Source organism: Nilaparvata lugens, chromosome 3 (assembly GCF_014356525.2).
Source record: "Nilaparvata lugens isolate BPH chromosome 3, ASM1435652v1, whole genome shotgun sequence".
Taxonomy (NCBI): domain Eukaryota; kingdom Metazoa; phylum Arthropoda; class Insecta; order Hemiptera; family Delphacidae; genus Nilaparvata; species Nilaparvata lugens.
In genome coordinates, this window is record NC_052506.1 from 28,595,378 (window position 1) to 28,611,591 (window position 16,214).

At 36.0% G+C, this 16,214-nt stretch overlaps 1 protein-coding gene across 1 annotated transcript in view; it reads right to left on the reverse strand.

Moving 5' to 3' along the window:
- LOC111051638 (intraflagellar transport protein 140 homolog) overlaps nt 1-12,008 on the reverse strand; it is a 73,679-nt gene extending 61,671 nt beyond the window's left edge. The window contains exons 1-4 of the mRNA XM_039422759.1: nt 11,825-12,008; nt 6,131-6,352; nt 3,659-3,880; nt 612-876 (exon numbers count right to left, since the gene is read on the reverse strand). Of these exons, the coding sequence (XP_039278693.1) occupies nt 612-876; nt 3,659-3,880; nt 6,131-6,352; nt 11,825-11,971 (856 nt within the window). The 5' untranslated portion in view covers nt 11,972-12,008. The remainder of the gene's footprint in view (nt 1-611; nt 877-3,658; nt 3,881-6,130; nt 6,353-11,824) is intronic.
- Between the last annotated feature and the right edge of the window lie 4,206 nt (nt 12,009-16,214).

A 16,214-nucleotide genomic window follows, 5' to 3' on the forward strand; every position in this document is an offset into this window, starting at 1 on the left:
GGGATGCGATATTTTGATTTTTCACATACTCACTTTTTTACTATCCACAGCTGTTTCAGCAAAGGATGAATAAATTATCCTTTTAATGTCGTTCAGCGAGTTTTCTCAAGGATGAGACCTAGTGCAATCGAATCTTTATATCATAAACCTATTATGTTCCAAATTTCGTGAAAATCGTTATAGTGAGGTCCACGTTATAATGACAGTATTTGATCAACTTTGGTTTTGCTATCCTTGTCTATCATTCGACAAAGCCGGTGGTACTATCCTTTTCTAGGTCCACAATCATGCCAATTATGTTTTTGACAGTGTAGGAATATGATTAATTAATGCAGAGAATCGGCATCGCTATTCTTCTATCTTCATCCACTGTCATTATAACGTGGACCTCACTATAGAACCGTTGACATAAATAATCAGATATAAAAATAGCCAGATTTAAAAATAACCAGATATATAAATACAGAAATTGCTCGCCTAATATAATGGGATTATATTTTTTAATGATTATTCTACTTCAATTATATTAAAGTAAGTTTGTTCTATAATTATATCGTAATCGCTGAGCATGTTAAAATCTTGAAAAAATGGAGTAATTAGATTTTTGTTACCGGTGTGAGTGGCGACGTAGCAGGCGAGATGGTCTTGTGAGGCGGCAAAGGCTGGAGGCTGACCGGCGGTGCGAGGTCGCCAGGCGCTGAAGACATCGAGGGCGCGCTGATCGCCCGCCACCGCTTTGCGCGCAAGGCGACTGAGGTCAGGGCCTGGGCGCGCGCGCCTGAACTCCACACAGCTCACCTCTGCGCCCGCGTTCTGTTCCCACACAGACACCAGTTGGCCCCGCGAGTCCACGCGCCAGCCTATCACCACTCCGTTCTGCACGATAATAATAAACTGATAAATTTGACTTTATTTCTGCGAATACTGTACAAATCAAATGAAGAGTATTTATGCGAATAATATAAAGAACAAGTGAAAAATAAAAAGTAACAGCAATAAGCATGCATTTATTATCTGCTTTTTTTTAAGCACTACAGCCCAATATGAGCTTTGGCCGCCTCCACTACAGCTCTCCACGCTTCTCGGTCCTCTGTTAATTGTCTCCATCCTCTATATCCCATTTTTTGGAGATCGTCTCTCACTTCATCTTCCCGTCTTATTCTCGGCCTTCCTATCTTTCTTCTTGAATGTAGCCTCTCCTTGAATATTATTTTAGGCATTCTGTTTTCGTTCATTCTACAGATATGTCCAAACCATCTAAGCCGCTGTGCCTTAATAAATTTTACAATATTTCGGCCTTTTATCAATGCCTCGAGCTCTGAATTAGTTCTTCTCCTCCACTCCTCTCCTTCTTTAACTGGACCATAAATCTTTCTTAGGATTTTCCTTTCAAAAACGCCTAAATGGTTTTTGTCTTCTTTTGTTAACGTCCAAGATTCACAGCCGTACGTTACAACAGGTCGAATTAGGCTCTGATATATTTTAAGGTTCGTGTTTCTACATATGAGCCTGTTCTTCAAAAGTTTCATGTTACTGAAGTATGCTCTATTTCCAGCCAATACTCTTTGCTTTATGCAAAGTTTATGCAAACTTTATTGCTTTATTATCTGCTACACTACAGAATATACAGTAGGAGAAAATACAGCTAATTTCCTACTCTAGTAGAGCTACTGTATCATACAATATTAATTTATAAAAGTAGCAAACAGATAAGCAATAAACAACTCCACTAGAACATACAGTAAAAAAAAACAAAGAATAATTCTAATAGTCTACTCTGTGGAGCTGAAATAACATATAAAGCAACAGCTCAAGAAAAAATTCAGAACATTGGAAAACAATAATACTACACACAGATATAAGTTACTACCTACTGCATGCAAATGACCTTATAAATGACATCTAAACATAGCAAATACATAGTAAATACTGTATTATTTTGCATACTTGTGACGATGACCAATGTTTATTGTAGACCAAATGGTAATAAATATATTATTATTATTATTATTATTTCTCCACCACCTACTATTTAAAGTCGTAATTTACTAATGAAGTACTTGAAATAAAGTCGTAATTACTAATGAAGTTGTATTTACTATGGAGCTAAAATAAAATATTAAGCAACAGCTCAAGAAAAAATTCAGTACATTGGAAAACAATAATACTACATACAGATATAAGTTACTACTGCATGCAAATAACCTTAAGAATGACATCTAAACATAGCAAATACTTTCTCCACCACCTACTATTCAAAGTCGTAATTTACTAATGAAGCACTTGGAATAAAGTCGTAATTACAAATGAAGTTGTATTTTCAAAAAAGGAAAAGTTCACTAAACGTAACAGAAAGTAGGTTAGCCTACTTGATGCAGTGTAAGAGCAGTTGATAAACAAAAATAGAATAAGAAATTGTTAATTTTATAAAATATTATCCTTGTACAGTACATTATTGCAGTATTGGGGAAATGAGAAATGTTATGACACGAACAAAGGATGAAAGAAAACGATGCAGAATTGAGAAAAGGGTTTGAGAGACGATTAAATGGTTGATTCAATGTATGAATCAGAACGTATAGTAACTAAAATAGTAGCGTAGTAAATGTAGTATATCAGCAAAAGTAAGAAAAATATCAAAATATTTTACTAAATCAAATGTTACAATGTTGCTAATTAGAACAGTAGATAATAGTAATATTATTTATCTGTGATTTTAGTATGAATGTATTTCAAGACCAACTCAAAATTATTATTGTTGAGATAGTGTATTCAATTGAACATTGAATGGATCCATTTACTCATTAGGTCTTTCCAGAACACAGGCTCGTTTTTCTGGAAGGACTCATGGTTTTTATGATGTAAAAATGTAATAACTTTTGAAACGTTTTCATAAATTTAGTTTTTGCAATATTTCCTCATAAACATAATGTAATCATTTTCTATGAATTGTATGAAGTAAAGTAATGTCAATGAATTTCGATTTGATTTCACTCGAGGCCTTTCTCCTCGAGGCCGCACTTCGGATTACCCTCCATGTGTGGAGTCGGCTTAGCCAATGAAATAAGACATCGCTATGATAAAACATTTTTCAACTTGAATGGGCTTTGATTTTGCGGATATCATTATATGTAGATTTGTGAATAGAATAAAAAAGCTACAGGGAAAACGAAAACACATAAGTTAAAATACAGTCAGCAAAATACACATCCTCAGATATGAAACCAACTGATGACGCTAGACAAGAGAATCAATTTTCTGAAAAAATGACAAATTATAGAACATAGAAAAAGTTTGACTTTCCATACATCATTTTGAAGGTTTTAAAACAAGCTATAATTTTTATACGAAATATTTTTCTCGAAAAACGGAAGCCTAGGCTAAACTAAGTAGAAAAAATATAAAAATGATGTGAAAATCTCCTGATGGAAATAACTTCCTAAACAATAGATATACGATGAAATGTTATACAACATTGTATACCTGTTCTTCCTTTGCAGTGCCCAGGAATGTGTTTCATATATGACATACTCATATATATGATAATGAAATTAATAGTTTAATACATTTGTTTATGTTTTATAAATCTGTAACTTCATTTGTGAAGCAATAAATTAATTTAATTCATTTTTTATGATTTAGCACAGTAATAACGTACGATGTCAACGGAGATGAAACGACCGCCGAGATGCGACCAGAGGACAAGATACAGGGGAGCAGCGTGCTTGGTTGGCGCCGCACAGAAGTCGCGCTCGCCGCTCCAGACGCGCAGTTCGCCGTTCGCCCAGGCCGAGACGAGCATGCGCCGTGCCGGGTGCCAAGCCACGCCTACTGCAGCGCACTGTGCACGCGCCGGCTGTACTTCTCTTAGGCCTTCGCCCTGTTACAACACACCAACAGTCCACTAACTCAAAGTTCTAAAACCTAAATAAAACTAAAATACCATGTTAATGAGTTCATATTGCTTATATCAGTGAATTTTCTTCGGCAAACAGTTAAGTCAGTTCTATTAATAATATAGTTTGGTTGAGCTCGGAAGTTGTATAGTTATCATAAAGAGATATTTTATATACAGAGTGGGTCATATGTATTAAATAGAAATAGAAATAGAAATTTATTTATTGACATAAGACATTTAACAAAATGTATGGTCAATCGTCACATATATAGGCTACACATCTATACATACATACACATATAGATATATACATACATATATACATATACACACACATATAATATTATAAAAAAAAATTCAAAGCACAGAAACAATACGATTCTACAATACAAAGTAATTTACAAACCCATTTTCACAATTCATACATACGAATATCAATTTCATAAAAATCAGCCACTGTATAAATGCATTCTTGCTGCAGGATAAATTTAACAGTTTTTTTGAAACTCATACAAGAAAGGCTTCTAATAGATAGTGGCAAGAAATTGTACAATTTTACTCCAATAAACAGCCAGCTTTTTTGTGATCGTGAATACCTGAGGTATTCAGTTCTTATGTTATTTCTGTGCCTCGTATTATGATTATGGACTTCAGTGCCAGTAGCAAATCCCCTTCATACGTATGTATATAGAGAAGCAGGCTCATAACATAGACGGACGGCAGAGTCAACAGCTTTAGGCTATGTACACATGGTAGCGTCGCACCGCGCGGTGCGACGCGCGTCCAAATTCTGCAGTTGTACACATGCAAGCGTTTTATACGCGGCGTCCACCTCCAGTTTAGCAATGGAAGTTGAAGAGGTAACATGTATGTGGCTTGTGTATTGTAGATATAAAGCGAGAAAACGAAGGCAAAGAAACTTTTGCGTTCACCCTATTTTGACCAATAGATTAACGCATGGTGCTTTTGTGACACTTTACCCTAACTTGAGGAAATACGAACCCAAATTTTTTAACTATTTGCGAATGTCGATTTCATCTTTTGACGAGTTGTTGGAGATCGTAAAAGACGACTTGGCATCAAGTTCTTGTTCTGTTCTTGTAATCAGGACTCGCCATATCCCATAATACACGTCGTTTTTACTTCTTCTATAAACAATTCTGTGTCAAAATTGTTCATTTCCATGGCTGCACACTGAACAGAGTTGCTGCAAAATCACTATACAAAACAAGTGAACTAGATCAAAACTCGCGTCCGACTGCTCTCATGTGTACAGTCCAACTGACTGTAGTGTACTAGGAACTGCGCTGTCGCCGCGCGGTTCAGGTTGAAAGTCTGGGCGGCGCAGTGCGCGGCGCGTCCAGATTTGAGTGAGTGGTGCATGTGGACGCTGCCATTATCTCCATTGTATATCGCACCGCGCGGTCGGACGCGCGTCTCAAGCCGCGCGGTGCGACGCTACCATGTGTACATAGCCTAAGTTTTTTGAAAAGAGGCCTACAATGAGATCTTTGGTTTTCATTCATTATTATTCTTACTGCACTTTTCTGAAGCCTAAAAATCTCAATGGACCTACTGCAATTGCCCCTTTAGAGGCGCACTAAGAAATCTTTTGGCAATATTTTAACTCTAAGGATTGTTTTTAAGGGTTTAAAGTTCGTCTTTTAGCATGTATATTCTTCTTCTCCCAATCTCTTAATTATAATTGAAATTTCCATATCATATGTTACTATAGAACTATAATCTAGATAGAGTACCTCTTCGAAACAGTTGTTAACTGACAACTAAATTAATAATTTTGTCTGGTTGGCATTAAGTTGAGTTGACTTTGTTAGGTTGGCACCAAGTTGAAGATTTAAATGCATTTATCGCGGAAAAATTGATTGGGCACTGCTACTTCAATCCCGGGAATATTATATTTCTAGCCGTCAGGCTCGCTTCGCTCGCCATATCCGTTTTAGCCAGACGTTTAGTCTGGACCCCCGACTGGATTGTCCTAACATAATTATGATAAAAATGCTCAAATGAAAAAATGCAGGCGAGCGAAGCGAGCCTGCTGATCTCATTCTTGGACGATCCAGTCGGGGGTCCAGGGGGCGGAGCCCCCTGGCTAGACGGATATGGCGAGCGAAGCGAGCCTGACGGCTAGTGTTTTATAAATCTGTAACTTCATTTGTGAAGCAATAAATTAATTTAATTCATTTTTTATGATTTAGCACAGTAATAACGTACGATGTCAACGGAGATGAAGCGACCGCCGAGATGCGACCAGAGGACAAGATACAGGGGAGCAGCGTGCTTGGTTGGCGCCGCACAGAAGTCGCGCTCGCCGCTCCAGACGCGCAGTTCGCCGTTCGCCCAGGCCGAGACGAGCATGCGCCGTGCCGGGTGCCAAGCCACGCCTACTGCAGCGCACTGCGCACGCGCCGGCTGTACTTCTCTTAGGCCTTCGCCCTGTTACAACACACCAACAGTCCACTAACTCAAAGTTCTAAACCCTAAATTAAAACTAAAATACCATGTTAATGAGTTCATATTGCTTATATCAGTGAATTTTCTTTGGCAAACAGTTAAGTCAGTTCTATTAATAATATAGTTTGGTTGATCTCGGAAGTTGTATAGTTATCATAAAGAGATATTTTATATACAGAGTGGGTCATATGTATTAAATAGAAATAGAAATAGAAATTTATTTTTCCTACAGTTACGTTGAAAAGTGGCCATTGCTGCACTGATTACAGAACGCAAAGAATCACTTTTCCGCTCTAGTGCGAGAAAAATTTTTCTGCACTCCAGATTTGCAACATGGCAATGCAAAATACTTAGTAGGTTATATGGAGCAACAGTGCAGCAAAATCAAAATGAAGTTGGTAACAGTGACTGGGCTGCTATAGTGAGCAGAGGTGCAACGAAGCACAACGCGCTAATTATTAATTATATATTATAACCAAGGACAACATTTTTATTCAATTTGACAATAAATTAAGGTTTTTATCAATAATAAAATTACACAGAAAAACATTTGATGCATTTCAGGCAATTTTACCCATAATTACCCACTTTTCATATTCAATGGTAACTGTAGGAAAAACTTAATGTGAAATACGTGCGCAAAGTTCCTCTGCTGCACTCAAGAAACCATTCCGCCCTCGCCTACGGCTCGGGCGTAAACGTTTCTTTCGGTGCAGCAAACTGTCACTTTGCGCACTAGTTGCACAAATAACTATATTGACATAAGACATTTAACAAAATGTATGGTCAATCGTCACATATATACACATCTATACATACATACACATATACATATATAGATATATACATACATATATACATATACACACACATATAATATTATACAAAAAAAAAAATTCAAAGCACAGAAACAATACGATTCTACAATACAAAGTAATTTACAAACCCATTTTCACAATTCATACATACGAATATCAATTTCATAAAAATCAGCCACTGTATAAATGCATTCTTGCTGCAGGATAAATTTAACAGTTTTTTTGAAACTCATACAAGAAAGGCTTCTAATAGATAGTGGCAAGAAATTGTACAATTTTACTCCAATAAACAGCCAGCTTTTTTGTGATCGTGAATACCTGAGGTATTCAGTTCTTATGTTATTTCTGTGCCTCGTATTATGATTATGGACTTCAGTGCCAGTAGCAAATCCCCTTTATACGTATGTATATAGAGAAGCAGGCTCATAACATAGACGGACGGCAGAGTCAACAGCTTTAGGCTATGTACACATGGTAGCGTCGCACCGCGCGGTGCGACGCGCGTCCAAAATTCTGCAGTTGTACACATGCAAGCGTTTTATACGCGGCGTCCACCTCCAGTTTAGCAATGGAAGTTGAAGAGGTAACATGTATGTGGCTTGTGTATTGTAGATATAAAGCGAAAAAACGAAGGCAAAGAAACTTTTGCGTTCACCCTATTTTGACCAATAGATTAACGCATGGTGCTTTTGTGACACTTTACCCTAACTTGAGGAAATACGAACCCAAATTTTTTAACTATTTGCGAATGTCGATTTCATCTTTTGACGAGTTGTTGGAGATCGTAAAAGACGACTTGGCATCAAGTTCTTGTTCTGTTCTTGTAATCAGGACTCGCCATATCCCATAATACACGTCGACTTTTTACTTCTTCTATAAACAATTCTGTGTCAAAATTGTTCATTTCCATGGCTGCACACTGAACAGAGTTGCTGCAAAATCACTACACAAAACAAGTGAACTAGATCAAAACTCGCGTCCGACTGCTCTCATGTGTACAGTCCAACTGACTGTAGTGTACTAGGAACTGCGCTGTCGCCGCGCGGTTCAGGTTGAAAGTCTGGGCGGCGCAGTGCGCGTTGCGTCCAGATTTGAGTGAGTGGTGCATGTGGACGCTGTCATTATCTCCATTGTATATCGCACCGCGCGGTCGGACGCGCGTCTCAAGCCGCGCGGTGCGACGCTACCATGTGCACATAGCCTAAGTTTTTTGAAAGTAACAAGAAACCTACTCTCAAGATCCATTACAACTTGATTTGTTAATTTCTGCACAGCCTTACTTGTGCTACACTGTTTTCTGAAGCCAAATTGCTTATCTGACAATAATTTATTATTTTCGAAATACTCAGAGAGTTGCTTCTGCATTATCATCTCAAATAATTTAGAAAATATAGGCACTATTGATATTGGTCTAAAGTTTGATGCATCATCTTTGGAGCCTCTTTTATGAATAGGTATTACTTTTATTTTCTTCAACTCAGGAGGAAAATCAGAACAGTTAACAACATATTCATTGATTAGGTAGGCTAATACTTCGCAGAGATTTTCAATAAAAGAGAATTTAAGCCATAAATATCTAGACATTTACTATTACTTAGATTATGAATCATTGCAAAGACCTTCTCCACAGTGACAGACTTAAAAGAAAAATTACTATTTGGCTTCTCAACCCTCTCCAAATAATCAGAAGAGAGCAGGTTGCTCTTTGGAATCTTACTGCTAAGGTTTGCTATGTGTCCTGTGGAATAATTATTGAACTTTTCTGCAGTTATTGAGCACCTTACATTGGTAGATTTTGTGTTAACATTAGACAGTGATCTAACTATGTTCCAAGTAGTTTTACTCACATTCTGAGAACTGAGAATCATGTGACTGAAGTACTTTTTTCTTGCATCCCTAACTGACTTCTTATATTTATTTTTAGAGGAGTTGTACAGATTTTTTAAATGTTGAGATCTGTAAACTTGATAGAGATAATACAACTCATCACATTCATTTTTAAGAGTTTTTAGTTCACCTGTGTACCATTTAGTGTCAGGTCTTGCATTTCTTCTCTTGGGAAAGATAAAACTTTCAATAAGTTGGAGACTGTTGTAGATATAATACTGTAACTTTCAGGATAAGTTATTGGTCGAATACTCTACCTTTTGACGTACAACTTAATTTCAAACCCTCATAAGAGGGTAACTTAGGGGTTGTAACTCGAATATTTCAAATGTAAAGACCCATTGTGGGGTACATCATTTTAAAGGCCTCTTTAAAACAAGAAATATGGCATCAATAAAAATGTTCTATGATGCTTGTATCGAAAATAGCAGCTGATTGAAGTTTTAGTTTTTACTTGAAACTTCAATCAGACGCCATTTTGGATACAAGTGTCATAGAAAATTTTTATTGATGCCATCTTTCCTATTTTAAAAAGGTCTTTAAAATGATATACCACACAATGGGTGTTTACTTTTGAAATATTCGAGTTACAACACCTAAGTTACCCCCTTATGAGGTGTTGAAATTAAGTTGTACGTCAAAAGGTGCAGTATTCGACCAATAACTTATCCTGGAGTTACAGTAGTATACCTACAACAGTCTTCAACTTATGGAATGGTTCCCATACAAATGACTCACTCTGTATAATATATAGGTACAGTATTCAAATTTTCATATGAAATTGCTTTATTGTTAGAACGGGGAACTCGACAAACAGTAGAAGTGCTGAGTAACGTCCAGGACGGCCAAGAGCGACTTTTATTACAAGTATTTTGTTTATTTATGTATCCAAGGCACCACCCCATACCCTGATTCCGTATTCAATAACTGATTGCGCAAATGCCATTTTATATGTTTCTATGCATTTTAGATGACAGTCGAACATCACGCCAAGATACTTTACTATATCCACCTGATTCTAACGAGCTGCACCCACAGTCCCCATACCTCTCTTGTTCATATCCCAGTTCACTATAATAGGCGCAGTCAGGGCAGAGAATTTTAATACCCGTGTGATCCCCTACTTGGGCGGCTGATCTCGCTGAGGTTGACAAAACCATGTATATGCTTTTATTCGCATCCACAGTTAATGAATGTTGATCATGCCATGATTTCTCAATAGCCAGACCCGATTCCGTTAACCGTTCAACCTGCTTCAAATCTGATCCAGGGAATACCAAGGCAAAATATATAGCATTACAGCTATTGATATCAATTTTTGAGAGATAATTAATGTGGATTAGTAAGAATATTGGCGAGAGGACTGTTCCCTGAGGAAAGCCTCAACTCAAAGTTGATAAACTTGAGTGAGAAGCCTACCTGAGATATCAATATATAAAACTATCAATCATTGTGAATCATTTCCAATTACAACATTCAAATTCAATTAATTCACAACCACAATACAAATTGTACAACAATGCAGAGTCAGAATAGTTTATTCATACAAATATTTGTACCAGTAGCCATATGAATAGTTCAAACATGAACAAAAACGACTGTAGAATCAAGAAAATTATTCTAGTACGACACAAAGCAGGGCACAAATCATTCTGATGCAGGATGGGAAAGTTGGCAAGGAAATATTTTTATTCAATGAGCCTATTTTTTCAAGTGTGGTTTCATTCAATAAGATTAGAAATGGGTTTTAACCCTACCAAGAGTATTTTGAAGCCTGCAGTTATTAATAGCTCTTACAAGTTTTTCACAAATTGTATTATATTATATTTTGATGTAATATTTGGAAATATAGCATATTTGAATGAAAACAAATTACAATTCTTAGCTTTCCATCTAAATTCTTTGATTTGATGTAACAACCATTTATTGAATAATGGTTTACAGTAGGACAATCATCACTCTTACAAGAATTGTTTTTATCAAACAATAAACATTGGACAAAAAAGGATTTTTGTAAATCAGAAAACTATTTTTCTGCAACCGCTCGTATAGTTAGTTCTTCTTTACGAACTGAAAACTCATCATTAAACAGTTCTTATTGTGATGAGCGAGCGATAATCTACTATTACGCTCGCCAGCTATTTACTTTACCGCTCGCTAACCGCAGCGCATGTGCAGTAGGCTATATTTTAGAAAAATGCAATTCCAATAAGTACATGTCCCTACTTTTTCGCTCCATTTCAAACGGTCATGGTGTCAAAGTCTCGTAGAGCGTTGACTGACACGCTGAAGGTCCTAGGTTCAAATCACGATCCTACCAGATTTTATTGCAGATGATACTAATTGTTTTATCTTATAATAATAAATCTTTATAATCTTAGATTATTATGATTAGATAGAATAATTAAATTGTATCATTTTATTATTGGATTTGAATAATTAATTTGTATCATTTTATTATTATTATTACATTGATTTATCAAAATAATCGGATAAATTATATATAACAAACTGTTTATTGTATTGGAATCCAATACTGCAGTTGTAGAAAAAATTGTGTATGTGATTTGAGCGAAAAGCTTCTTTATCGCTCTCGTCAAAATTACGCGACGCGTAGCGGAGCGTGGTAACTGTTTTGACTCCCCTCCACGTCACGTGGTAACTGTTTTGACTCAAGCGATAAAATCGCGTTTTACGCTCTTAATACATAAATAACTATTTTAGAAACAATATGGATAGCTAGTTTTACCAAGTCATCACAAATAGTGACACTGCCTCCAATGTCTTGAGAGTGACAAGCAATGGCAAGCAGTGCTTGTTGTGGATGCCAAGCCAAGGCATTGACCGATGTTACTGGATCCTCCACATGAACGGTGTAATCGAAGTAGAGTGACATTTTTTCCTTGCTTCTAATTCATGTAGCCATATTCAGCCTGGAAAAGCATATAGAGTAAATAAAATAGTTTATGTATTGATACAATAACATAAATATGTAACAAAATAAATCACATATACTGCTGACAAAGTTCAGTCAGAAGAATATTCTATCAGATTAGATTTTTGTCTACTACAATAGCTAGGAACTTTGTTGAATCGGTTTCAATTATTTCCCCATCTAAAGGTTCACAATGTTGATTGCCATTAGATGTAACTATAGCTGCTATAGTCTACATTTACAGAGTGTCCCACAAAAAGAGTAACAACCAAAGAGCTTAGATTCTACATGAAATTTCCAACAAAAGTTTTTTTACATCGAACTTGATTTTCAAAATACGGTATTGATTTTGCGATATTTTTAAAATCTCAATCACTAGAAAATTATTAGTCAAAATATAATTTTAAAGACAACAGGTGTGTGTTATAACCCCTAAAATATGTATTATGTGGCCCTATCTCATATAGATTTCCAGGTGCACTTGATAACAATGCTCCTTCCTCCTTGTATTTTGAAAAAGACCTAGGTTTCAGCTTCAACCATAACCAACTCTATTTTCATCAAATTGAGATTTCGCACAATGATATAAGTTCATAAGATCATGTTCTATGACAATCACCCGTTAGATGCACCTGATTTAGCGGAGAGGCACGCATGCTTTCTTCAAAGCATACTCTAACCTGAACAAAGCTTACCGGAAAGCAGTAAATGCTGCTAAGAAAAAGTCTATTGAGGAAAGAATAAAGTCAGCACCAAATCAATGCAAGGCTGCTTGGAAAACAATAAACAGTCATCGACCCAAAAGACCAGGAGTTAAACCGCCACTGGATCCTGACAAGTTTAATGATTTTTTCATCACCACAGTTGAAGACATTGAGCCATATGAATAAAGTTGAGCATTTGCTCATACTTCTAAAATATGGAGCATTTGCTTCATTTTCTATGAATAAACGTGAGCAAATCTTTTGCTCATGCTCATCAAAAAAATGGATTGAGCATTTGCTCAAAAGTAAAAGCTTTTGCTCAAAATTGTATGAATAAACTAGAGCATTTGCTCAACTTTTGAAGCAAATGCTTCAAAAAAGGTGAGTCTAGTCTAGAGCAGCTTATCACCTTTTGCTCATAGTAAAATGGCTCAAGTATTTCGTATGAGGAAGAGGAAACTATACCAGATACGATCACAACCAATAGTTGAGAACTATAAAACTCTTTTTAGATTCAACCATGATATATATCACCATTATTCCTACAAATGAATAAATACAAAAGATACCTGTTATAAAGATAGCCATCACAAAATAAGAAATAGGCATTTAAGAAGATGAGAGTGTAGACGATTATAAGAAGGCTATTGATATTATAAGAATATGCTGAAGACTATTATAGAGATGACATTTTTTCACGCAATTATTTCAAAATTCTAAATTCAACTAACCTTAAACTCTATTCATAAATAGAAAACGACGCAAACACAAGCGGTGCACACTACTTGCATATTTAGCGCTTCTGTGAGCTATAAAAACAAAGTAAGGCCTACAAAAGCGAATCAGCTGATGAAAAATATTTAAAATACGTGAGTATTTGCTCCAGAAGAAATTAAAAGTGCTATTGGAATAAATGAATGGGCATCAATGAATTATCCACTTGTCGGAGGCATAGATGAATTCAGCCAGCTAGCAGAATTATCCTCAATTGATTTACTCAGTTTTATCTTATCAACTGATCATTTGAAATATATATTTTATCATAGGGGCACTAACAGCATGAATTTTCTCAATATTCCAGAACCAGATCGGCCAGAAGAAAAAGTATGCCCAAGAGGTTATCTACCAGAAGAGAGCAAGCACCATAACTTTCTAAATTGCATGATTGAATTGAAAAATCTTTTACAGCAATATGATAAAATAAACGCAGATATTTTCAAAGAAGCTCTTTTAACACTTCGAACCGAAAATCTTCATGCTTCATCGTCGGTCTTCAGAGAAACTGAATTGAGGAGTATGAATGTTTACGATAATGAATTGAAAATGTTCCTTCTACCAACTACTTTAAAATATAGAATGGGATTCAGTATGGAGGGAGGCGGAGCTTACGTATCATTTGACAACAGTTCTCGCAGATTTAGAACCAATGAAAAATATATTATGGTTAGTCGAGACACTCAAGTGATGCTTAATGAGGAACTGTTGGATGCTGTTTCGAAAATTGATATATCTCGATGCAAGATACCAAGAATCAGATGGATTGATGGAGTTCCAGGGAGCGGAAAAACACATCTAATTGTTGATAAACATCGACCAATGGAAGACCTCATACTAACTCAAACAAGAGCCGCAATCAAAGGAATAAGATCAACTATACAGGAGAAACACGGAAATTAATTCAACTCAATCATCAATTCAAATTACAGAACCGTGACGTCGTTTCTAATTAATGGCTGCCACAAAAATATAAGCGCGTATTCATCGATGAAGCTGTCCTTATGCACGCCGGCTTCGTGGGATTCGTCTCTGAGATGACAGGCGCAGACGAGATAGTACTGGTTGGAGACTCAAAACAAATATCTTACATCGAGAGAAGTGGTTTACCAGCAGTCTGGAAAAATATTTCTGTTTTCGCGGATCCGGATTCTTACCAATCAGTAACCAACAGGTGTCCAATGGATGTGTGCTGTCTGTTGTCTAACTACTACAATGATATCTGCACTACAAATAAAATTATTCGATCAATTAAACCAACAATAACTAACGGAGAACCTCACAACCTACAACCACAAACTTTAATCCTCACATTCACGCAATCAGAAAAACAAATGGTACTGGAAGCTGTTAAAAACAAGGCTCCCGCTGGCTCATTAACAATACTAACTATACATGAAGCTCAGGGTTTAACGTTTAGAGATGTTATCCTAGTGAGGAAAAATACTAAACCACTCAAGATTTACAATAGCATTCAGCACATAATAGTAGCACTTAGTAGGCATACCAACTCATTCAGATATTCAACAGTTGGAGAGCAAGATCTCATGCTGTCATTAACTCAAAAAATACAATCAGTTGAGGACAAGGATATCTACAATTGGCACACAAATAATTATAAACACAAAAAAAAAATGGCTGATTTGATGGAGGATTTGGATTTATTAGACATTGAAGACTTTTCGATTCCAAATTCACAAGATGTCAACAATACAATCCAACCTTTCAACTTGAAAATCATCAATTTCAACATCAGAAGCTACAATAAAAATTTTGAAGAATTTCTTATTCAACTGGAAGACCTGAACGTGGATTTCGACGTGATAGTCTTAACGGAATGCTGGATTGCTGGTGGTGTTTCCTTGAAATCAATTAATAATTATACCTGCCACAAAACAGAAAACAATATTCTACAGAATGATGGAGTAATAATCTACGTCAAATCCGACTACTCTGTCGAAATAAAAGAAATTGCAGTTAGGCAAGCCAACTGTTTGAATATGCATTAAAAATTGGGAAAGATACTTTTGTTATAACAGCGTTATATAGATCTCCATCACACTTGGACTCAACAGAATTTCTCATTGATCTGAGGCAGATTTTGGATGATAATGGAAAGCATTTTCACATCGTTCTAGGAGATTTGAACATCAACACAAAAGAACCAAATCAGCACAGGCAACTGGAAGACTATGATAATCTACTCAGTGAATATGGATTCCTACATTGTATAAAGAAGGCAACTCGTATTGGAAATAATAGCGCTTCATGTATAGATCATATTCTGATAAACTTTAAAAAAGATATAATACCAATAGTTTTCCCAAATTCTATCACAGATCATTTTATAACTATTCTGGGAATTAAATATGATGCGGTGGAACACAATCACAACAGAAGAAAACACTACAATGAAAGTATTGATTATAATAAACTTCCATTAGCACTAACGAATGAGACCTGGAATTCCGTGTACCTGCAGGAATGCGCTGATAGTGCTTTGGAGAGAATGATAGAAATACTGAAGAAATACACAGAAGAATGTAAAGTTATTAATAGAGTATCGCACACAAAAAGAAAATTAAGCCTTGGATTACAAATGGATTAATTACATCAATAAGGAAGAGAGATAAATTACACAGGCAAAGCAAGAATAATACAGCGAATCTACAGCTTAGAGAGTATTATAGAAGGTACAGAAATCTACTAACAACTGTAATAGAAAA